The sequence below is a fragment of the Staurois parvus genome, unplaced genomic scaffold (assembly GCF_062004578.1).
Source record: "Staurois parvus isolate SC_StPar_1 unplaced genomic scaffold, SC_StPar_1.0 ptg000021l, whole genome shotgun sequence".
Classification (NCBI taxonomy): Eukaryota; Metazoa; Chordata; class Amphibia; order Anura; family Ranidae; genus Staurois; species Staurois parvus.
In genome coordinates this window covers 10,236,320-10,261,951 of record NW_028317817.1, presented here as the reverse complement: position 1 = coordinate 10,261,951, position 25,632 = coordinate 10,236,320, and the positions used below count along the sequence as shown (strand labels likewise).

The 25,632-nt window shown below is 43.5% G+C and overlaps 2 protein-coding genes across 2 annotated transcripts in view; one reads left to right on the top strand and one right to left on the bottom strand.

Moving 5' to 3' along the window:
- The window catches only part of NGLY1 (N-glycanase 1), a 43,256-nt gene extending 41,966 nt beyond the window's left edge, over positions 1-1,290 (bottom strand). Inside the window, exon 1 of the mRNA XM_089690887.1 lies at positions 1,123-1,290. Coding sequence (XP_089547013.1) covers positions 1,123-1,229 — 107 coding nt within the window. The 5' untranslated portion in view covers positions 1,230-1,290. The remainder of the gene's footprint in view (positions 1-1,122) is intronic.
- Positions 1,204-23,902, top strand: OXSM (3-oxoacyl-ACP synthase, mitochondrial). Its single transcript, XM_089690896.1, has 3 exons — positions 1,204-1,345; positions 9,143-10,152; positions 22,887-23,902. Exons 2-3 carry the CDS (start codon positions 9,170-9,172, stop codon positions 23,287-23,289), a joined length of 1,386 nt encoding a protein of 461 aa, XP_089547022.1. The 5' UTR covers positions 1,204-1,345; positions 9,143-9,169; the 3' UTR covers positions 23,290-23,902.
- Positions 23,903-25,632: the final 1,730 nt, after the last annotated feature.

The window sequence follows — 25,632 nt, the reverse complement described above, 5'->3', positions numbered from 1 at the left end:
TCTATGGGGAGATGATGTAGGAAGTCCCCCATTCTCCTCTATGGGGAGATGATGTAGGAAGTCCCCCATTCTCCTCTATGGGGAGATGATGTAGGAAGTCCCCCATTCTCCTCTATGGGGAGATGATGTAGGAAGTCCCCCATTCTCCTCTATGGGGAGATGATGTAGGAAGTCCCCCATTCTCCTCTATGGGGAGATGATGTAGGAAGTCCCCCATTCTCCTCTATGGGGAGATGATGTAGGAAGTCCCCCATTCTCCTCTATGGGGAGATGATGTAGGAAGTCCCCCATTCTCCTCTATGGGGAGATGATGTAGGAAGTCCCCCATTCTCCTCTATGGGGAGATGATGTAGGAAGTCCCCCATTCTCCTCTATGGGGAGATGATGTAGGAAGTCCCCCATTCTCCTCTATGGGGAGATGATGTAGGAAGTCCCCCATTCTCCTCTATGGGAGATGATGTAGGAAGTCCCCCATTCTCCTCTATGGGAGATGATGTAGGAAGTCCCCCATTCTCCTCTATGGGAGATGATGTAGGCTGTCCCCCATTCTCCTCTATGGGAAATGATGTAGGCTGTCCCCCATTCTCCTCTATGGGGAGATGATGTAGGCTGCCCCCCATTCTCCTCTATGGGGAGATGATGTAGGCTGCCCCCCATTCTCCTCTATGGGGAGATGATGTAGGCTGCCCCCCATTCTCCTCTATGGGGAGATGATGTAGGCTGTCCCCCATTCTCCTCTATGGGGAGATGATGTAGGCTGTCCCCCATTCTCCTCTATGGGGAGATGATGTAGGCTGTCCCCCATTCTCCTCTATGGGGAGATGATGTAGGCTGTCCCCCATTCTCCTCTATGGGGAGATGATGTAGGCTGTCCCCCATTCTCCTCTATGGGGAGATGATGTAGGCTGTCCCCCATTCTCCTCTATGGGAGGTGATACATGCCAGTACTGATGATCTGTACCTATTGATCAGTATTGATAAACCCTGTAGCAGCTGGACTGCCGACATTCCCCGTATCGTATTATTGTGCCGCCTGATATGAGAACGGTGACCCTCCAGACAGGACACCCCCAGTTACCGGCAGATGTCCGGAGCACAAAGCCCGGGATGAGTCCGCCTCACCTCAGTATGTTGTCGGCATAAGTGAGGAGGAGCTGAGAGGCGTCCAGGAAGACCTGCCGTCCGTTCTGGCAAAGCTCGGTGACGGCGGAGGACTGGTACGAAGCCATCCTGAGCTCACGGAGAGCAGCGAGCTGAGCACGGACAGGAAGAGCCGAGACACCGGGCAAAGCGCAGGACCGGAAGTGAGCACCCAGCGGAACACGCCGTCCTCCTCCTCCTGCAGGTACACAGGGATCATCTCTGTACTCTTGTTTTCTGTACTACCTTACAGGGCGATCCCACCCCAATGCCTTGTATTGTCTATGGCGCTGGGTATCACCGATAAGCCGCAATCCACTCAGTGCTTCTTTAGTTGCTGATCACCCTCTACAGCTTCTTTGCAGCTGGGAGATCAGCCCATGTGGGGGGAGTGCGGGGAGGCTTAGACAGTTGGTGCTAATAGGCGATCCTACACTATACTGCCAAAAGTATTGGGAGACCCCTCCAAATCATTGGATTCAGGTGTTCCAATCACCTCCATGGCCACAGGTGTATAAAATCAAACACCTAGGCATGCAGACTGCTTCTACAAACATTTGTGAAAGAATGGGTCACTCTCAGGAGCTCAGTGAATTCAAGCGTGGTACCGTGATAGGTTGCCACCTGTGCAATAAGTCCATCCATGAAATTTCCTTGCTACTAAATATTCCACGGTCAACTGTTAGTGGTATTATAACAAAGAGGAAGCAACTGGGAACAACAGCAACTCATCCACGAAGTGGTAGGCCACATAAAATGAGAGGGGGGGTCAGCGTATGGTGAAGTGCGCAGAAGTCACCAGCTGTCTGCAGAGTCAATAGCTAAAGACCTCCAAACTTCGTGTGGCCTTCAGATTAGCACAACAACAGACAGAGAGCTTCATGGAATGGGTTTCCATGGCCGAGCAGCTGCATTCAAGCCTTACATCACCAAATGCAATGCAAAGTGTCGGATGCAGTGGTGTAAAGCATGCACTGGACTCTAGAGCAGTGGAGACATGTTCTCTGGAGTGACAGATCACACTTCTTTGGCAATCCGATGGACATGTCTGGGTTTGGTGGTTGCCAAGTGAACCGTACTTGCCTGACTGCATTGTGCCAAGTGTAAAGTTTGGTGGAGGGGGGATTATGGTGTGGGGTTGTTTTTCAGGGGTTGGGCTTGGCCCCTTAGTTCCAGTGAAGGGAACTCTTAAGGCATCAGCATACCAAGACATTTTTGACAATTTCATGCTCCCAGCTTTGTGGGAACAGTTTGGGGATGGTCCCTTCCTGTTTTAACATGACTGTGCACTAGTGCACAAAGCAAGGTCCTTAAAGACATGGCTACATGGATAAGCAAGCTTGCAGTGGAGGAACTTGACTAGTTTACACAGAGTTCTGACCTCAACCCGATAGAACACCTTTGGAATGGATTATAGTGGAGGCTGCGAGCCAGGCCTTCTTGTTCGACGTCTGTGCCTGACCTCACAAATGGTCAAACATTCCCATAGACACTCTCCTAAACCTTATGGACAGCCTTCCCAGAAGAGTTGAAGATGTCATAGCTGCAACGGGTTGGCCAACTCAATATTGAACCCTACAGACTAAGACTGGGATGCCATTAAAGTTCATGTGCGTGTAAAGGCAGGCATCCCAATACTTTTGGCAATATAGTGATTAGGAGGACTGTTAGAATTATTTGTTGCCAGGATCTCCTCAACTGAATGGTCTGCAGTCTCCCTGGTGCCAGGGTTTGGCATGTGGTGGTCCAGGATGATAACTTACTGGGAAGGAAGGGGTGAGGCATGACCCAGCTTTTGACACAGTTAGCCACATAGCTAATTTGTTAAAGTGGTTGTAAACCTCAGATATGAAATATGAACAAAGCATAACCCTCTATAGCAGTGGTCTCCAAACTGACACCAACGACGGGCACCAATCCTCCCCCTGACACCAACGACAGGGCACCAATCCTCCCCCTGACACCAACGACGGGGCACCAATCCTCCCCCTGACACTAAATATGAGACACTGACTCCCCCTAATACCAGAGAGGGGACGCTCTGCTCCCACTGACACAAAGATATTTTCTACTCCCACTGGCCACTGTCTAGCCCTCTTAAAACTTCAAGAACAGTATACTGGCCCTTTGTTTAGAAAGTTTGGAGACCCCTGCTCCATAGTATCTCAATCCAAAACATTGGGGAACTGGAGAAAGTACAGAGAAGGGCAACCAAACTGATAAAAGGCATGGAGGAGATCAGCTATGAGGAAAGATTAGCTCAACTGAAAGTTATTTTATCTTGAGAAGAGACACTTGAGAGGAAGATATGATCACCATGTATAAATATATAGGTGGTCCATAGTGAACTGGATGTAGAGTTCTTTACATCTGAAGGAAAGGAGATTTAACCTCTAAATACAAAAAAGGCTTTGTGACAGACCCAGCTGGGACAGGGACTTTTGAAGGGGACTATGGGCTGGCCTTCTACCCACTGATTATGTCTCATGGAGGAGACCAGGGGTTTTGTCTGCTTCTCCGGACAGAGCATGGAGGAGAGCCAGGTCCTGAAACCCTTTGGCTGGGAATATCTACCAGGATTACGAAGCCATGAAGTCCCCAGAACAGTGGTGTGTCTGCGGGAACATTGTGTCAGACAGATCATGCAGATACTCCTTCACCAGCCAGGAATATGGTACTCTTCTTGGGCATATTTAATATCTTGCCCCGGATGGTCCTCGAGAGCTGCATAATGCAGCGTTTGGCCATTTTGACCTGGCTACTACCAACTTTATATTAACTTTTTATATTACTTTCACCGAAGATGTGCCACTTGGTAACCTCGATCCGAGCTGGATCTGGGGTGGGACACTTAGAAACAAGTGATGTAATGTAGTTTATGTATCCGTGCCGTGGAACTGTTTCTGAGCATCCTGGTGGGCATGCCCTGGCTAATCAAGACTTGTGAACATGTTTTCCAGCACATAGACAAGGGAGGTAGGGTGGGGAGTTCCTGTGACTACTAGCCATAACTTGTCTAGGTGCCTAGCTGTCAATTCGATTAATGTTTAAAGGTTGCGTTTTCATGTTTTTCACTGGTAGTACGTCTTATCTTACCTATGGTAATATCCTCTTTAATATTTGGGGGTTAATTAGCTCAGGATAGCGCTTACCAGTGAGTAGAGTCCACACCAGAAATGATTGTTTAAAGGCTTGTTGGCCCACTTTTATTAAAGAAAACAAAAGAAAAGTCCATACAATGTATGTTTCCCATGTAGGGGTATCCACCATCAATGCAAAACTATGATTCAGCCTCCTGGCTCTCTTTTGCAGCATCGCGGCTTAGGCTTTATGCCTCAGTCTTCTGCACCATTCACATACAAACGCTTTACCTTGGTTAGCGCTCTTTTGCCGCATTCCTGCTTTTCTAGCCTACAGGCTTGGGTCTTCTGTTAGACTTCACCATGCATGGTTGTGGCTGCTTCCTTGCACCCACATGGACTCCAGAGCCCAGAACCCTGGTCCTGACTCTAGAAGAGACCTACACACACCTGCACAATCAGTCTCCTGGCCATTCCCAAAACCTGGTCTCAGGACTGGAGATTTCCTCCCACCCAGATCACTGAAATCTCCAGGTCCCAAAGTTTTACAAAGAACCAAGGAAACTGAAAACACAGTTCCCTCCAACTTAAACCAGCACCCTGGAGCCCCTCAACCTGCCTTGTTGAGAATTTGGGGCAAAATAATATCCTTTTTACATCGTAACAGATCACCACACTGTCACACCCCAAGAGGGGAATGTCCTGGGGGTATAAAATGTGTTTGGGTTTTAATAAACAGTTTTTCCTTTGGTTTTACCACAACATCTTATCTGTGTATGATGCTTGCGGTAAAGGGCTGGTATTAGCTATCGGTTTGCTGGACAGGTCTGAAGGACAGGAGGCACTGTTTGGTGGAGGCAGCCAGTTGGGGGGGCCAGGCGGTCTGTCACAGGGTCCTTCACAGTAAAAATGTGGAATAGACTCTCTCAAGAGCTGGTTCTGGCCAGGTCAGTAGATTAGTAGGTTTAAAAAGGCCCAAATTCTTTCCTGAATGCACAAAATATAACTGGATACTAATATTTATAGGTAATACCATCAGATGTAATAGATCCAGGGAATATCCGATTGCCTCCTGGGGGATCAGGAAGGAATTTATTTCCCTCGCTGGCATAAATTGAATCATTTGGGGTTTTTTTTGCCTTCCTTTGGATCAACTGTGGGTATAGGATTGTGCATATGGAGGTTTTCTGTTTGTATTTTTTCTTTTCTGTTAGTTGAACTAGATGGACTTGTATCTTTTTTTCAAGCTGACTAACTGTGACTGTTTTTCAAGCTACAGTACTTGTATTTTTGTAGCATGGCATTTCTCAACCTGCTTTCACACGGATCAGTTTTTCTTCCATTATTACATTAAAAAAGCGTAAGAAAAATGCATGACCATTACATCCTATGGAATTCTTCATACTGATCAGTTGTGGGTCCATTGCGTTTTTCAAAGTTCTGCAAGCTGCGTTTTTGGTGCATGTTTGGTGTTGTAAAAAAACACACCTCCCCATTGAAATGAATGGAACATGCATCAAAAACACACCTGCAGTTGTGTTTTTGGTGCCTTTATTGAGTCATGTGTCTTTTTTCCACAGGTAAAAAAGCATATATGTTTTTACCACATTTTTGCAACAGGACAGTGTGACAGTATCCTCAGGGGGTTGATGGTGACAACAGTAGACAAGGTCTGTGTAATGCATACAGTGCTCAGCATAAACCCAAACAGATTTGTCAGAAAACCTTTCCTTTCCGAATCAACATTTCCTATGGGACACTATACTTCAAAATACTCCCACATATGCAGGCCATTGATTGCAAACAAGATTTGTTAATTTCCACACACAAAAAAGTGTTTTTCCTAACAAATTCATTCAAGACCATGTTGGCAAAAATGAATCCATGCCAATGAAAGTCTAATCCTAGGTTCACATCAAAGCGTATTCCGTAGCGCTTTGCAGAAACGCAGTACAGTCCATTTAACGTGATTTACTATGGGCATGTTCATATGTCTGCATTTTCGGTGTGTTTTTTGGAAAGGGTCAGGGACTTTTTTGAACGCAAAAAGTTGCGTTTTTGGCTCTATAGACTTCAATAGAAATGCAGAAAAGCATGTGCAGTTTTTCCACGTTTTTGATGCATCTTGTGTTTTTAAATCTGCCTAGCAACAAGAAAAAATTTTTAAAAGATGGAGGAAAAAAAAACGCAAAAAAAAAAACAAAAACGCAAAAAATGCAGAAATGGCTTGAATGCAACCTGCATAGGTGTGAATGTAGCCTTAGGTGCAAAGCTAAATTTTAGACAACAAAATCCTAATTAACAAGAATTCAACTACAGGTGAATCTAATTATTCATAAAACAGGTGTCCAGCAGACAGTTGATTATAAAAGGCAATTACTTAACAAAGAAAACCCCTTCCCATTTCATGTCAGCAATGGCACCACATGGAAGAGAAATGTCACAAGGCCGGAGAAAGAAAATAATTTCTTTACACAAGAAAGGTGAAGGCTACAAGAAGATCAGAAAAGCTTTACTTATCAGTCAGAATATTGTAGCAAAAGTGATACAAAAATTTAACGAAATGGAACTGCAACCATCTCACAGAGACGTCCAGGGCATCCATGGAAGGGAACACCTCGACAGAAGTGTCTTCTAATGAGAAGGGTTGAAGAAAATCGCCATGCAGGTTCACTGCAGTTAGCTAAAGAAGTAGGAAGCCAAACTGGGATGATTGTTTCTCCTGACACAATACGGCGTACACTGCAGAGGAATGGCATGCATGGGTGTCATCCATGAAGGAAGCCACTGCCAAAGCCTATGCACAAAAAAGCGCATCTGGAATTTGCCAGGGCCCATGTTGAAAAAGAAGACAACTACTGGGACCCTGTACTCTGGAGTGATGAGACCAAGATAAATATTCTGGTGCTGCAAAGCTGGGGAGTACAAAGAATAATGACAAAAAATGGCAAATGCATATACTCGCTGCACTGGAAGATGGACTCCACAAAGGCTAGAGCCACATGTAGGATTCCTTGAAAATGCACGCCTTGCTGCCCTCAACGGACCAGGGAAATCCAAATGTACTGCATGCAAAGAAACAAACAAAGGGCGCACAGGCCTAGTGCATTACCTTTTAAAAAATAATTTATTGTATAAAAGAAGTAGTAATATACTCACAAAGGATACAATGTCAAGGGCACAACATACAAAATACAGCAAGGTCCAGTCTCACTGGATGATATCCATAATCAGATTCCTAGACCTCCAACTGGCTGACGCGTTTCGAGGACTTGCCTCTTCCTCAGAGCCAATAGCTATAATGCCTGTATCCTCTCTTAAATATCCTGGTATCCGGAGGGTGGGTGATTTAAGACCCACCCATGGGCAGGGATGACAAGCATACCAAATGCCTTTGAGGGTGGAACTGAAGGACCTGATAGCTACAATTGTTGAGTAATCAATAGAATGCATATACATGTATAAACATATAGTGGACATATATTAAACATAAATTGAAACCTGATAAGTGTCATACTGCATGAATAAAATACAATAATGTCATAAGGATAAGAGTCCAAAACTGCACAAAAAAAAAAAACAGAGTCCTTAACCACTTCCCGTCTGGCCCATGTATATAAAAGGCCGGAAGGGAGCAGTGCAGGGGCGGGTGGCCGTTTATAGCACCCTGGCATGAGGGGAAGGACCAATGGTTGTGCTGTTTGATCTTAATGGTAAAGTCATGAGTGGGGGATCGTAGAGGAGGAAATATTACAAGCTCAGTTTTTGAAAGATTGAGTTAACATCCATACTGATATGTCGCTTAGTAGATTTGTGATACGTGAGGAGATTGAGGGGGTGAGCTGGGGAGTGATGAGATAGATCTGGGTGTCATCAGCATAGAGGTGGTATTGGAAGCCATGGGAGGTTATCAGTTGGCCCAGGGAGGAGGTATAGAGAACGAAAAGGAGGGGCCCAAGAACAGAACCTTGGGGTACCCCAACAGAAAGAGGAAGAGGAGCAGAGGAGGAGGTGTATATGACACTGAAAGTGCGCTGAGAAAGGTAAGAGGAGAACCAGGAGAGAGCAGAGTCACGGAGGCCGATGGAGTGGAGTTTACTGAGGAGGAGCGGGTGGTCGACTGTGTCAAAGGCAGCGGAAAGGTCAAGGAGTACGAGTATGGAGTAATGGTTGTTGGTTTTAGCAGTTAGTAGGTCATTAGTGAGCTTTAGTAGGGCAGTTTCTGTGGAATGTTGTGGGCGGAAACCAGACTGTCGGGGATCAAGAAGGTTGTTGTCGGTGAGGTAGCAGTTCATACGGTTGTGAACAAGGCGCTCGAGAAGCTTGGAGGCAAACGGGAGCAGGGAGATGGGTCTTAAGTTATTCAAAGAGGTGGGGTCCAACAAGGGTTTTTTGAGAATGGGGTTAACCAGTGCACCAGTAATTATAAACTAATTTGGGTTATTTTTTTTTTTTTTACTAAAAAGATAATTGAATACATTTTAGCCAAGATTTATGTAGAAAGATTATTTATTTATTTGCAAAATTTTATAAGAAAAACACTTTTTTTCAAAATGTTTGGACTTTTTTATTTATATAGCAAAAAAAATAATCCCAATGGTGAATAAATACCACCAAAATAAAGTTTTGTCTCCAAAAAATGCAAAACAATTCATATGGGTACAGTGTTGCATGACTGCGCAATTGTCATTCAAAGTGTGATAGCACTGAAAGCTGAAAATTGGCCTGGACAGGAAAGGGGTAAACGTGTCCGGACTTGAAGTGGTTAAAGCTGAACCTCCGCTTTTGGTTTAAGTGGATTTAAAAAGATTGTATGGTCAGATTGTAATATGTATAGTGAGTTTTATGTCACATTTTTGTTATATCAATATTGTATAGAATTGTTTTTCCTCTGTAATTGTATTTTGTTTTTTTCTTTTCAGGCATATGTGTAAGGCTCGAGACCACTCATGGCTTCTCATCTGAGAAGCATAGCAAGAACCTGCCAGTGTTACTCATTGCTACATAATACTTTTAGATGTGTTAGTGTGGAGAAAAGAGGCTTGAGTAATGATACATCAAGGAAGTGTCACCGTCGAGTTGTTGTGACAGGTATTGGAATAGTGTCCCCTCTTGGCGTTGGCACACAGCTGGCATGGGATCGACTCATACTAGGAGAAAGTGGAATAGTCACTCTTCAAGGGGATGAATATAAAAATATCCCTTGCAGAGTAGCTGCTCGTGTCCCCAGAGGTCTTGCAGCAGGGGATTTTAGTGAAGAAAAGTATGTCTCAAGGTCAGATTTAAAGGCAATGTCATCTGCCACGATTATGGCGTTAGCAGCTGCAGAGCAAGCGATGATCGATTCACAATGGAGTCCAAACTCTGAAGAGGAACAAGAGTCTACTGGGGTGGCGATAGGCATGGGAATGGTGCCCCTTAATGACATCACAGAGACTGCCATATTATTTCAAGCAAAAGGATATAACAAAGTCAGTCCCTTTTTTGTTCCAAGGATATTGATCAATATGGCTGCTGGGCAAATCAGTATTAAATACAAACTTAAAGGGCCAAATCATGCCGTATCCACCGCTTGCACTACAGGAGCTCATGCTATTGGAGACTCATTTCGATTTATCACCCATGGGGATGCTGATGTTATGGTGGCTGGTGGAGCAGAGTCCTGCATCAGCCCATTGTCACTTGCTGGATTTTCAAGGGCTCGAGCACTCAGCACTAGCTTCAATGCTACTCCTGACAAGGCTTGCCGACCTTTCCATCCTGAAAGAGAAGGATTTATTATGGGAGAAGGAGCAGCTGTGCTTATACTAGAAGAATATCAACACGCTCTGGCAAGGAATGCTAAAATCTATGCCGAAATTTTGGGTTATGGTTTGTCAGGCGACGCTTGTCACATAACTGCTCCTAGTTCAGAGGGTGATGGTGCATTCAGGTAAATGTGGGATTTAAGGAATGCCTTAAGCCCCGTACACACGATGAGAATATCGGACAAACGCTTTTTTTCGCCTGCTAGTCTCACATCGAAAGTGAAAAGGTTATTAAAGATACGAAAATTCTCGTATGAAAGAAAAGAATTTAGAAAGTGATGTCATGTATTGTATTTTCGGACGACTACTGTAGAGATTAAGGGAAAATTGTATGATCTGGTATCGTATGAGAAACATTTTTGCGCTTGTCCCTTCGGATATTGTCGCACAAATTGTCATGATCGGCTCTCAAAAGCTGTGTACTAACGATCTGATTATCGGTCGATCGGTCCTAGTATGAAAATTTTTGGACAATATTCTTATAGTGTGTACGGGGCATAAGTCTTTACTTCTTTGAAGCTTTGAATTAGCAGCTATTAGCAGTCTAAAAGCTTACAGGTAATGCTAAAATTTAACCTGCGTATATTTTGCCTTTCTTGGTTGCTCCAAATGCTAAACATAACATGCTAAAGAAATGTTTTTAAAAGGTTTCTATTTTTCACTAAAGTATTTTAGTTCCAGTGTTCTAATCACTGGATCTCTGTGCTTTCCTTTGCAATGTGGGCAGATCATGGCTGGTGGGTGGGGCCAGAAACCTGCTTCAGTACTGCTGTCAGGAGCCCTCAGCTTTCATGCAGAGAGGAGTTATTCAAATATCATTATGCTTCTCTGTGCAATGCAGGCAGATCATAGCTGGTGGTAAGGGATGGCAAGGTGTTGTACATAGCTTCCTTAAAGCAGTATTAAACCCAAAAGCAAACATTTATTATATTGTAGCTTACTAATTTTTAGATGTGATGGCTGTATTACTTTTTTAGACCTTCTTTCTTCTATTTTCATCTAGTAATCTGGCCAACAAGTCTGTTGCTTTTCAGAAGCACAAGCTCTCCAGCAGATTGTATCAGTTTACATGGATGTGACAATCCATGTACCACAGGCACAGACGATTTAAATAATCAGATTTTAGTTATTCATGTAACCTTTAATCCGAATGGAAAAAAAAAAAAATCGCTGTAAATAATTTAAAAACACTTTAGCCACGAAAGATTTTCCCTCCTTCCTGACCAGGCCATTTTTTGCTATTCGGCACTGCGCTATTTCAGCTGGCAATTGCACGGTCAAGCAACGCTATACCCAAACTAAATTTATGTCTTTTTTTTTTACAAATAGAGCTATCTTTTGTTGGTATTTGATCACCACTGGGTTTTTTATTGCTTGTTAACAAATTAAAGGAAAAAACACCGATCATTTTGAAAAAAAAACCCTATATTTTATATAGGGATGCACTGAAATTCCAGTGGCCGAATTGTTTCGGTCGAAAACACCCCTTTTGACTGTCAGCTGAAATGAAAAAAAGCATCGATACAGGTCCTGAAAAAACCCCGCCCCTCAAAGCCGCTCGCCGTCACCTGTCCGCAGGCTGCTGTATTCATTTCGGTGCACCACTAATTTTGTACTTTCTTTATAAAAAAAAACCAAAACAATAAACTCAAATTTAGTCATAAATTTAAGCCAAAATGTATTCTGCTACATGTTTTTGGTTAAAAAATCCCAATAACTGTATATTGATTGGCTTGTGTGAAAGTTATAGCGTCTACAAACTATGGTAGGTATATTGGAATTTATGCAGCTTTTACTTTCTGACTGCCCATCACATTTCTTGCAGTTAAAATGCTAAGGCAGTTTTGGAAAGTAGACACCCCAAGGAATTTGTGGCGAGGCATACTGAGTTGATATTGCTGTCACTTAAATGATATACCCATGGCATGTGTGAGCAATATATGTGGAATAACACCCCGAAACACATTTTGCGATTTCTCCCGATTATGGGGATTGCACATGTGAGAGACTTTTTGGAAGCCTATCCACAAACAGGCCCCCAAAATCCAATGACCCCCTTCAGGCTTTCAAAGGGCATATTTCCTCATGTCACTTCCCCATTACCTATCACAGTTTCCGAGGCCCCTAAAATTCCAGGATAGTACAAGCACCCCCCCCAAATTATTCCTTTTTGGAATGTAGACACCCCAAGGAATTTGATAAGAGGCATGGTGAGTATTTGTTGTCACAGGGTTTTGCAAAAGAAAAAAAAACAAAACACATTTTCATTTTCCGTTTTTCATTTACAAAAACTTGTGCCAACAAATAAGATCTGCAAAATACTCCCCTTAGCAAATACCCTGGAGTGTCGGCTTTCCAAAATGGGGTCATTTGGGGGGATGCTTCTATTATCCTGGCATTTCAGGACCAACATTACAAGCCTATGCCACACATCATCCACTCTTCTAGCCACTTGAAGTCCAAGTTTTGTTTGACACTTTTTTTTTACATCAAAAAACATTTTTTACGCTAGAAAATTATTTTAAAGCAGAGGCCCTAGCGAACTAAATGGTGGGTGTTGCAAGTTTTTATATATTTAAAATTCAATGAAGTACATATAGTGCATAACCCAAAGTATTAGATTGTTAAATAACAATACATCAGAATACATAAATCCAGCAATTATTCATTATAATGGAAAAGTCCGTATAACTCAATCATGAAAAAAGTCCATCCACTGAACTTATATGAAAACACTCGTGCTCAGTCTGTGTTTCAAATAAACAAAAAAATAATCCTGTGTTTCCAATTAAAAACAGTGGAGTGGTTAAATGCTAGTGCTGGCAGTGAACTGGGGTGATCCTGTTAACACAGTTTTTTTGCGGACACTAGACTAAGGGGGCACTAGTATAGTTCTGTTCGTGATTTATATATTGATCCGTACACACACTATACTAGTAAGGGTGGTGATCAGCGACCTATAATGTGAGTGCGATAGTGTGCGGGCTGACCCTGGATGGGAGGGGCGCTAACTAATCCTGACGCTATCTGATGTGGCTAGTGGCAGTAATACAGTGATCAGTGAAAAATTCTATATACTGACACTGTACTAATGGCACTGGCTGGGTGACAGGGGTGATCAGATGGTTAATAGGGGCAATTGAAGGGTTAAATGTCCTAATCTAACGTGAGTAAAATGGTAAAATGTAGTGCCTTTACTCAGTGTGGTGTTCTCTCTTCTCTCCCTGTGCACGCTGCCTGCCTGCAGCACAAGTACTGTGGGCAGTCGGAAAGTGGACAAAGTGTGAGCTGGAGTTTGAGTTTAGTTTGTTACTGTAGTTAAATCTGCTGGCACATTTAACACTCCCCTCCCCCCAGACTGACAATACTGCTATCTGCTGTGCCTCTTGTGCTCATTCCTCCAGAGTTGTTTCTCACTAATGCTGGAGGGTCATTACTTGCCAGATCACTAGGTGAAAACAGGCAAAAAAGCCAAAGAAAGGAAAAGTGATGCAGCCACCACATCTAATGATCGGTAAGCTGAAATATATTACATATTTCATATATATTACATATATTTTTGGTTTTCGGTTTAATACCGCATTAAGACTTCACAGTACCCCGCCTCTAGTGGGCTAGTATGCATTTATCAAAATGGATTCATGGGGAGAGGGTGTCCATCTGAAGGAGTGGGAGGTCTTAAGCAGATGACGTTTTTATGCTGACTACCCTAGATAACACCCACACATGCTTGGTCTTCATGATGGGCAAAAACTGAAATCCAATGAATGAAAGGGGCAGGCCAGGGACAGTCAGACTGGGGAGGAAAGGGCTAGATGGTGCTGGATGTCCTTCAGCCAGGAAATAAGTTGGGAGGTTTGCTGCAGCTTCTAAAACACAATGTGAGACTCTCACAGTGTGCAGTGAAGTTGGAGTAAGCAACTTCAGTTCAAGAGAGGAGTCTGTACAACTGTGCAAGTGTAAAGCGGGAACTAAAAACAGCAAACAAACAGTGGGGGGTGAATAAACAGCTGATTTTATTGGAATGTTCTGCTTTCTTACTAGCAAAACACCTATTTTTGGCTATGCATATCATTTGAACAAAAGCCACCTGTGCTAAAATAGATTAGGGAGGCTTCCTGTAGGAAACTAATTTTTCTGTTCTGTTTAACTGACACAAAAGGTCCCCTTCACATCTGCTTTGTAGTACAGTAGAGAAATACAGTGAAGGAAATTAGTATTTGATCCCCTACTGATTTTGCATGTTTGCCTACTCACAAAGAAATGATCGGTCTAAAAATCGAATGGTAGGTGTATTGTAACACTGAGAGACAGAATAGCAACAAAAAATTCAAAAGAAATGCATGTAACAAATTATGCACTGATTTTCATGTTCATGAGGGAAATAAGTATTTGATCCCCTTCACAAAACATGACTTAGTACTTGGTGGCAAATCCCTTGTTGCCAGTCACAGAGGTCAGACGTTTCCTGTAGTTGGCCACCAGGTTTGCACACATCTCAGGAGGAATTTTGGCCCACTCCTCTTGGCAGATCCTCTCCAAGTCATTAAGGTTTAGTGGCTGACGTTTGACAACTTGAACTTTCAGCTCCCTCCACAGATTTTCAATCGGATTAAGGTCTGGAGACCGGCTAGGCCACTCTAGGACCTTAATGTGCTTCTTCTGAGCCACTCCTTTGTTGCCTTGGCCTTGTTTTGGGTCATTGTCATGCTGGAACACCCATCCACGACCCATTTTCAATGCCCTCGCTGAGGGAAGAAGGGGCTCACTCAAGATTTGACGGTACATTGCCTTGTCCATTGTCCCTTTTGATGCAGTGCAGTTGTCCTGTCCCCGTAGCAGAAAAACACCCCCAAAGCAGAATGTTTCCACCACCATGTTTGACAGTTGGGATGGTGTTCTTGGGGTCATAGGCAGCATTGCTCCTCCTCCGAACATGGCGAGTTGAGTTGATTTTGGTCTCATCTGACCACAGCACTTTCAACCAGTCCTCCTCTGCATCATTCAGATGTTCAGTGGCAAACCTCAGACGGGCCTGGACAAGTGCTTTCTTGAGCAGGGACCTTGTGGGCACTGCAGGATTTCAATCCTTGTCGGCGTAGTGTGTTACCAATTGTTTTCTTGGTGACTGTGGTCCCAGCTCCCTGAGGATCATTGAGAAGATCCTCACGTGTAGTTCTGGGATTATTCCTCACTGTTCTCATGATCATGGACACTCCACGAGGTGAGATTTTGCATGGTACACCAGCCTAGGGAGACTGACAGTTGTTTTGTGTTTCTTCCATTTGTGAATGATTGCACCAACTGTTGTCACCTCACCAAGCTGCTTGGTGATAATTTGGTAGGCCAGTCCAGCCTTGTGTAGGTCTACAATCTTGTCCCTGACATCCTTGGACAGCTCTTTGGTCTTTGCCATGGTGGAGAGTTTGGAATCTGATTGATTGCTCCTGTGGACAGGTGTTTTTTATACAGGGAACAAAATGAGATTAGCAGCACTCCCTTTAAGAGACTGATAATCTCAGCTTGTTACCTGTATGAAAGACACCTGGTAGCCAGAAATCCTGCTGAATGATAGGGGATCAAATACTTATTTCCCTCATGAACATGCAAATCAGTGCATAATTTGTTAGGCATGCATTTCTTTTGAATTTTGTGTTGCTATTTTGTCTCTCAGTGTTACAATACACCTACCATTCGATTTTTAGACTGATCATTACTTTGTGAGTGGGCAAACATTCAAAATCAGCAGGGGATAAAATACTTACTTCCTTCATTGTACATCGGGGCTGCACACGCAGTGCAAGGTTTAAATGCTCGTTTAGAGCAATAAACAAAAGATCTACTTACCTAATGCTCCACTCTGCTAGACCATTCTCTGCTGCGTCTTCTCCCCAATGCCCTACATTGGTCGCAATGAGTGGCAGTCCACTGCCAGAGCATGGGCGAATGCCACCTGCTGCGGCAGCAGAAGATAGGTGAGTAAAAGTACTTTCTTTTTCGTTCATTGAAGGACACAGCCTGGTAAGTAATCTTGAACACAGGGTTATAGTGTCACCTCTAGGAGTAGGACACTAGATATAAAGCAAAGATCCGCCTAGGGACAGCCCTTGCTGGTGGCCAAACCCCCCATCTTGCACAGGCAGCTCAGTTTTTTACCTAGGAAGGACCTAGCAACCTGCTGGGACTCTTAGTTCCTTTTCTTTTAGCAGGGTTTTTCTTACCTTCTGGGAGTTTTGTTTTGTGATTGCACCTTCTGGGTTTTTTCCACCCCTTGATGGATGTCCCTGTGTTTAAGATTACTTACTGGGCTGTATCTTTCAGTGAATGAAAAATAAAATTGGGTTTGTTTGTACTCACTGTAAAATCCTTTTCTCTGAGTTAATCGAAGGACACAGCTCCCACCCCTCCCCTGGAAACTTAGAAGGGTCTCAAACTATTTGTGATTGTGGTGGTTTCAGGCTATGTATGGGGATTTTAGCCCTCACAGGAATGTTTTAAAGGGAGACATTGTTCATGTTTCAGTAATGGAATTTTATATTGACCTTTGTTTTTAAATTATTTTGTTAACCACTTGCCTTCCATAGGATTTACCCCCCTTCATGACCAGGCCATTTTTTGCAATACGGCGCTGCGTTACTTTAACTGACAATTGCACGGTGATGCTACACTGTATATAAATGAAATTTATTCCCCACAAATAGAGCTTTCTTTCAGTGGTATATGATCACCCCTGCCGTTTTTTCTTTTTTGCGCTATAAACAAAAAAAGACCAACAATTTAAACAAAAAACATTATTTTTGACTTTTTGCTATAAAACATATCTAATAAATAATTTTAAATTTCTTCATAAATTTAGACCAAAATGTATTCTGCTACATGCCTTTGCTAAAAAAAAAGAAAATCCCAAAACGTGTACCTTAATTGGTTTGCATGAAAGTTATAGCATCTACAAATGGTGGTATATGTACTGGAATTTTTATTTTTATTTTTTTATACTAGTAGTAATGGCAGTGATCAGCGACTTATAGTGGGACTGCAGCAAGCAATTTTTTTAAAAATCCTGAATTTTGACCCTGACCTTGACCCAAACACTAACGCTGGCACTGAACTAGATCAAACCTTGATCTAGGTATTTTTCTTTTTTTTTTTAATATTTATTTATTTATCTTTTTTTTTTCCTCTCTATGTCAGGAGTTAGAGAGATATAATATATCTCTCTTCTCCATTCATAGAGAGAGAAAAAACAAGGGGGCTGGGCTGCACAGTGACTGATCACTGTGATAGCCAATCAGAGGCTATCACAGCGATCACGTGACCCGGAATCGGGAGTCCCAGGTCCCGATCATTAGAATGGGACCCGGGGCTCTCAGTGACACCGCGGTCTCTGTGCTTGGAGCGCGCTGAGTGGTGCGTTCCAAGCACAAAGACAGGTATGCAAATATGCGGCCCCACGGAAAAAAGCCCAGTTCCGTGAGGCCGCATATTTGTGTGCCGCCAGCGTGAAGGGGTTAAAGTATAAGTTCCCCTTTTAAAAAAATATTAAATACACATCTTTTTGCAGGTAACAAAACGTGCATTTATTATTTTTCATAGTGGGAACCTGTACAGTATTGCACCCGCGTTCAGCAGATTGTGGGTGCAATGCGGGGCTCTTGCAGACTGTCAGTGTAAGCTGTCTGCTCGGACATTGTACAGGCAGGACGTTACACACTGACAGGAAGCATCAGTGAACTATCCAAGGCACTAAACAGCATCCTGGTAGTTCATTGAGAACTAAGCACTGACAGTCACATAGGCTGCTGGTACTGGTAGTTCTCTCATTCACAGAACTCTGTGAATAAACAAGATAGCTTGGTGGGCGGAGCCCCGCACGGCCACGTCTTATTTGAATTGTGACAGATCCCCAATCTACTCTCACAGCAGAGACTCTGGGGAGGAGGCACCTGCAGCAGTAACATGTTACATGTTTACACCCTGAGTATGGGTGTAAAATGTTATAAAAGGTGAACCTATCCTTTAAATGAGCAATAACCCCACGCAGTGCGGCGCAGCCCGGCTGCAAGGGATGACTGAAATTTCTTGGAGTTGGGCTTTGAACTTTTTTTTTTTTCTTTTATTTGCAATAATGTTTTTCCACTTCCTGTTTGGGTGAGGCACTGGTGATGTAACCAGGCTTCCAGAGATGCATCCTGGGAAGTTATTGTCACATTGTTTAGGATGCACACCCAGAGTTCTAGGAAGAATTCCCAGAAGTATAGGGAGATGGATTAACCTCTTGGCGCCAGCCGAACGCAAATGTGCAGCCTCCCGGCGTCTGGGCCTAGATGCCGGGCGGCTGCACATTTGTGCTCTATTAAAAAAAAAACATGTGCTGAGAGCATGCACCCTGCACGCTCCCAGCACACATGTCCGGTACTCACAGAAAGGTCCCGATCTCCTCTTTCGATCGAGACCTTTCCCGATCATGTGACCACTGTGACGGCGTGTCATGGCGGTCACATGTCCCCAAACCCCGCCCCGCCTCCCTGCTTCTGAAACCCTTAAAGGGCTAGGAGGCGCCGGCACCAAGGGGTTAATCTGCCATTAGTGAAAATGGCCACTGTGAGAAGAATGGGCAGGAAAAGTAAAATAAGGAATGCAAAGAATAAATGGCATACAATTATCTCTAAGGCTAGGTTCACATATGTGCGGGTAGTGCTGCTGCGGATCCGCATGAAAATCTGTGCAGCCGCACCACCCGCACAGAGAAATGCAGACCCACGGGTGCTTGCCATTAGTTCTAATGGTACGCCGCCTGCACTGGAAAACACAACCGTACTGGGAACCGAGGTTCCTGTGTGGGCTGCGTTTTCAGAAGAAGTGCTGGGACTTCTTCCCTGCGTGTCACAGGGCACGGGAGTCCATTCAAATGAATGGGCTCTTGTGTCTACGCAAAATGCGGCCCGCATGCCCGCATATATGTGATCCCAGGGGTTAGTGTCTGTTTGTACATTACCATTACCAAACATCTCTAAACGTGCCTCTGCTTGTGATTTTTATGTAAGGGATGTAAAGTTCCTCTTTTAAGACCCTCTTAAAGAGCTCCCAGGCAACAGCAGCAGCAAGGGGTTTCAGGGGCTATAAAAAGTTGCTCTGGGAAAACAGACACTTTCTATAGTTAACACAACGTGACAATGGCTTGCAGAAATGGGCTGTAAAGCCGGCCATACATGGGTCGATTTTCAAACGATTTTTAGTTCAAAAATCGGACCTATAAAAGATAACTCGCCGATTTTCGCTCTGTTAGTGGGGCAATGGCACCGGACGATTTTCCTCCCCATTTTGGGCATGCTGGAAAATTTGTGAAAAACCTCCGATTTTCAAAATCATTGGTGGCACCATCGGATTACAAAACGAACAATGTTTTCGATCGAAAAATCGTTTGGAATTCGACCCATGTATGGCCTGCTTAAGTCTTTTCATAGTTTCATCCTCAGGTCCCCAGATTCTACCTGTTCAGTTTTTCTCTGGTTACCTGGCACTATGTTCTTCCTTATAGTCTGTAGTTTTGGTGGCATCTTGCTTCGTCTTGAGCGTTAGCCACTGCATACAAATATCTGCTGTTTCCATGGGAACAATACTTTCATTCATCTTTTTAAGTTTCTTGTGCGGTGTTTTAATTGGCTCTGTTCCTTTTCATGTTTAATCGAGCCTTCCCTCTGAACCACAGCAGAATACGAAATGCTGCTATCAAAAAGCCGCAATTTCTTGGAAAAGATTGTAATCTTTCACCCAGGAATAAATCTATAATACTGAGAATAGTCCAGGAATCGAAGCTTTCAGGATAATGAAAACCTCCAGCAGCTATGGATGTATTGAAAGGACGACTACTTCTGAAACTCCTTGTTATGTGTTTCACTGCAGGCCCAAGCCTATCTTTAGCAGGTTTCCAGTGTTGATGCGCAGAGATCAGTCTTTGATCATTAGAAATATTATCTACAATTGTACACATCAGTTATGGATAGTGTCTATGAGATAGGAATGGTAAAGCCAACCCTGTCTTACGGCTTCTTCCAAAGTGCAGCTAGAATACAGCATTCAGATGTGGCTAAACTCTGCATCTGGACTGCATACACGCTGGCCGATTAGCTGAAACCTCTTGACAAGCCAGAACCTCCATCTCTGGGCGCAAAGGGGGTTATTTACTAAACCTGGAGACTGCAAAATCTGGTGCAGCTCTGCCTAGAAACCAATCAGCTTCCAGGTTTTATTGGCAAAGATTAATTGAACCAACTGAAGTTAGAAGCTGATTGGCCACCATGCACAGCTGCACCAGATTCTGAGTGCTCCAGATTTAGTAAATCAACCCCAAACTGTCTATGTCAAGGGCTTGGTCAGAGGTCGTAATCACATGTAAGCACTCAGATCAGCAGTTACATGTGAACAGCAGCAACACCACCCATTCACTCATACAGGGTACAGATTTTCACAAAGAGTATGCATCTGTAAGAATCGCAGACCCTCGCTGTGCTGTTACACTTATTGTGTGAAAATATAATACAATGCATAATCATGGTTACTATTCATATTACTGTGAATTGCGACTTTCCTTAAGCCATTGTTTATTGGCTTCAGTAAATTTGGTTAATATACTGCCATCTCTTCGTCATTTTGGTTAGGGTTCCATCTTTTTCAGTGTTCCCTCCCATTTTTATAATGTACTTCCCATTCTCCTTGCAATGCTTTATACGATTATTATTATTATACAGGATTTATATAGCGCCAACAGTTTGCTCAGCGCTTTACAATATAACGGGAGACAATACAGCAACAATACAGTTCAATACAAGAGGGATAGGAGGGCCCTGCTCCTTGGAGCTTACAATCTAGGAGATATATATGGCTGCTAGTCTCACAGGGACATGTTAATCTGCTCTCATGGGGGAACACATTACCATGTTTTGACCTGCAAATACTGTCCTTTTATTCATCTGCTACATCTTGTTGTCTGCTGTAAGCAAGCTGCTTGGAACAAAAGACCTTCATTGATGAGAAAAGGGTGTTTGGTGAGTTCAGCTGTCTGATAAAGACTGTTCATGGTGAATGTATCACAGGCCAGACATAAAGGGCTCAGCAAGGGATAAGTCACTAATACAACAATAAAATATAGTAAAGTGCAGCGCTAAATAATCAATAGTATGGTCACAAATGAGGTCTTTAGTGTAGGTAAGTCCATGAACATATGTGGTAATAACATCCGAGTGAGCCAGAAGATCAGGGTGGTAGTGCTCGGGAGAGGTGGTAAAATTGTGCACTTACCAGATGAGCATAGGATATGGGCATTAATATATCCGCCTCGGGAAGAGGTATGGTAGGAAAGGGTCCTCCTTCAAAGAATGGGCAGCACAGCGGTAAGTGGGTGAAGGCTGTAAATCCAGAGGTCTCCTTTAGGTTAGACTGGGTCTGCAGCCTGCTTACAGGGATTCCCTTCCTCTGGATACTGTGTCATTCAGCAAAACTCCACTGACTCTGTAACTTAATAGCTCCATAAAGAAGCCATAGAAAAGGTGCCCATAGTGTAGTATATTCAAATAGCTTTATTGTAGATAAAGGTGAGTATAACAAGTAAAAAAAGAAAGAAGGAGAGACTGACCCTTTAAATAAGATGGCCGCTGGACCAACTCGTGGCTCCGGCGGTGTGACGGCAGTGTATTGAGCCTCCTGAGGCCTTTCGTGCTAAAGCACGTCTTCAGAGGGGGATCAACCCATTCTTTGAAGGAGGACCCTTTCCTACCATACCTCTTCCCGAGGCGGATATATTAATGCCCATATCCTATGCGCATCTGGTAAGTGCGCAATTTTACCACCTCTCCCAAGCACTACCACCCTGATCTGGCTCACTCGGATGTTATTACCACATATGTTCACGGACTTACCTACACTAAAGACCTCATTTGTGACCATACAATTGATTATTTAGCGCTGCACTTTACTATATGTTATTGTTTTTTTGGGGTTTTATTTGGTTACCTTGCTGTGCCAGCTGCTATATTAGGAAGCGCTCACTTTATTTTATGATTGTTTTTTTTTTAATCACTAATACAACAGTTGGAGTCAGAATACTTGCCGTTGGCTACCTTTGTGAATAGTTCATATATATGTCCAAATGAATCTATGGTTAAGCTTAACAGATGTGGACATAGACTGCATTAAGCCCTTGGGCAAAAAAAATTACTTTTGCTTCATAGACGTTGATCCTTACATGTGTTTTTTGTTGCATTGTTCAGCTAGAATACTGATTGCACTTACATACAGATATCACACAAAGGACTCAGTATCTACCACCCTTTAAAAGATGATCTGTGGTGGATCACTTTTCAGAGGGTGGTAGAGCAGCAACTGCCCTGCCAGGCTTTCAGTAGGGGATCCTGTGGCATCGTGAATGTCTGCTTTTTTAAATCTCAAGGGGGATTTCATATTAAAATACCACATTGCAACTGCAAGCCAAGTGTTTGGTTTGCAGTTGCAGTGTGCTCCCATTGACCTTAATGGGTGTGTTTTACAGGCTGGGCTGCCTGTCAGACTCTGCAAGTCAAGTTATATTTGCTGGAGCAACGAAGCAAAGCATTGCGGCTGCAGCGTGTGTTCTTCTTCATTGTACTGCAATGGTAGAATTAAGCTGGTCAGCTTTACTGCCTGTTTTTACCACCCTCTGTGAAAAAGCCCAAAGAGAACACCTACATATCTTATGTGTAATATGAGCAGGAAACCCGGACACAGGAAAAAAAAAAACACTGGCAGATTTTACAGTTCAGACTAAAAGTGCAATTTTGTCTTTCAAGAGTCCCTGTCCTAATTATTATTATTTTTCTTTTTCTAGGTGCATGAAAGCAGCCATCGCAGATTCAGGGTTACATATTGAAGATATATCCTACATAAATGCTCATGCCACCTCTACTCCTCTTGGTGATGCAGCTGAAAACAAAGCTATCAAAAGACTTTTTAGAAACCATGCATATTCAATGGCAATATCTGCAACCAAAGGTGCTACAGGACATTTGCTGGGTGCATCAGGTGCTATTGAAGCAGCTTTTACGGTTCTGTCTTGCTATCATGGGATCATACCACCTACTCTGAACCTTGATAGGACAGAACCGGATTTTGACCTTAATTATACCCCTCTGAAAGCCCAACAGTGGAAGCCTGGAAAGAGATGTGTAGCATTAAGCAATTCATTTGGTTTTGGGGGAACCAATGCCACACTTTGTTTTGGCAGTTTGTGAAAATGTTATATTCCTAGCTAAACTTCAGAAGTTAAAGTATAACTAAAGACTAAACTTTCTTTAAGTTTGGATAGGGGCTATGGATTAGAACATTTTGCTGTCTATTTCTCCGTTAGGGAGATTCCCTCTTACTGTTTGTCCTGTTTACTGTTATCAATTATACTGAAAGTAAAAGAAAAGTAATAGGTGGGATTTCTTCCAATGGGGACACTAGTTCTGGTGAGCTGGGGGTCACCAAGACATTTCATTAATTTGCAGGGATTTTCTCTCACTTCTTGTTTCAGCTATGAGACAGGAAGTGAAGGTAAATCTCACCAATGGGACACAAATGGCAAAAATAAAACTGACAGGGTTATAACCCTCCCTTACGCTGTATTAACCACTTGCCTACCAGGCACTTATACCCCCTTCCTGCCCAGGCCAATTTTCAGCTTTTAGCACTGTCGCACTTTGAATGACAATTGCGTGGTCATGCAACACTGTACCCATATGAAATTTTATAATTTGTTTTCACACAAATAGAGCTTTCTTTTGGTGGTATTTAATCGCCACTGGGTGTTTTATTTATTGTGCTATAAACAAAAAAGAGCAATAAATTTGAAAAAAAAATAGATTTTCTTTGTTTCTATTATAAAATTGTGCAAACAGGTAATTTTTCTCCTTCACTGATGTGCATTGATGAAGCTGCATTGATAGGTAGCACTGATCGGTGGCACTGATGCGGTGGCACGGAAAGGTAGCACTGATCAGCACTGTTAGGTGGCACTGATGCTACACTGATATGCAGCAATGATGATGTTTGATGGGTGGCACTGATTGATGGGTGGCACTGACTGATGGCACTGACTGGTAGCGCTGCTGGGCACTGACTGGCAGCACTGATGGGGGGCACTGGTGGGTGGCGCTACTAGGCACAGATGGGTGGCACTGCTGGGCACTTATGGGCACAGGTTGGTGGCACTGCTTGGCACTTGTGGGTGACACTGCTTAGCACTTGTGGGTGACACTGCTGGGCACAGGTGGGTGGCACTGCTGGGCACTGATCATCAGGGCACTGATCATCACTGCCCTGATGCTCAGTGCTGATCTGTTTTTTGACAGTTGCCGGTTATCGGCAGTAATTTCCTCACGCTGTAACAGCGTGAGGAAAGTGCAGCCGACAACCGGCAACTGCATTTACCTGGTGATCTGCTGTGTCATTGGACACAGCTGATCATGTGGTAAAAGGCCGCTGTGATTGGCCTTTTACCACATCACGTGATCAACTGTATCCTTAGTACACAGTGATCACAGAGATCGCTGGGGGCGCTCGGGAGGGCACGTTCTGGGAGGACGTCATATGACGCCCCCCCCAGAACTGGACAACCACGCTATAGCCATCATTTGGCTATAGCCCGTTGTCAAGTGGTTAAATGAAAAAAAAAGTTGCAGCTGTTTTGGGACCCACAAGGACATGTGGCCCTAACCCTGGTGTGCTGTATGACCATTCCGGGTCTGCCTGGTGCAACAGTGAATGGGTTGACAAAAGCCAGGTGGCCTGGCACCTGGGAGTTGTCAAGCCCTGATTTAGGGTAAAGATACTCAGGCAATTTTAATCTTCTGCTTCTAAGGGATGTAACCAGCTACTGGCAGATACCTTATTAGGCAAAAACGCTTGACAACTGTGAATTTGTGACATAAACCATAGGGTCCTTTGTCGGTGCTCCCTCCTCTCCCCAGCAGCAGCCACTGTCTGACACAGGGGAGCCGAAACTGCAGGATCATGTGACCAGACCAGAGCAAATTAAAAATAGGTAAGTACACAGATCTTTTTTACACAGGGTATGCAGCAGGAAGAGGGAAGGAACATTTTTAGGAATAGTTAATGTTAGGGTTTTCTTTGGTTTTATTGAGCATAACCCAGCAAATCAGGTAAGAGGGATTTGGGAAAAAAACTACCACTTATGACATTTTTCACATACAGTACAGTCATGGCCAAAAATATTGGCACCCCTGTATTTCTGTCAGATAATGCACCACTTCACCCAGAAAATAGTTGCAGTTACAAATGTTTCGGCATTCTCATGTTTATTTCTTTTGTTTGTTTTGGGATGATACAAAAAAGGTGGAGAAACAGAAAGCCAAATCTGATACCTTCCATGCAAAACCCCAAAAATGGACTGGACAAAATTATTGGCACCTATTCAAGATTGTAAGAAATATTTGCATTCCAAGTTTGTGATGCTCCTGTAATTTGAAATTAAACTCACCTGTATCAACTAACAGATCTTAATGTTCCCGTGTCCACTGTGCGCAACATTGTCAAGAAGCTTGCATCCCATGGTACTGTAGCTAATCTCCCTG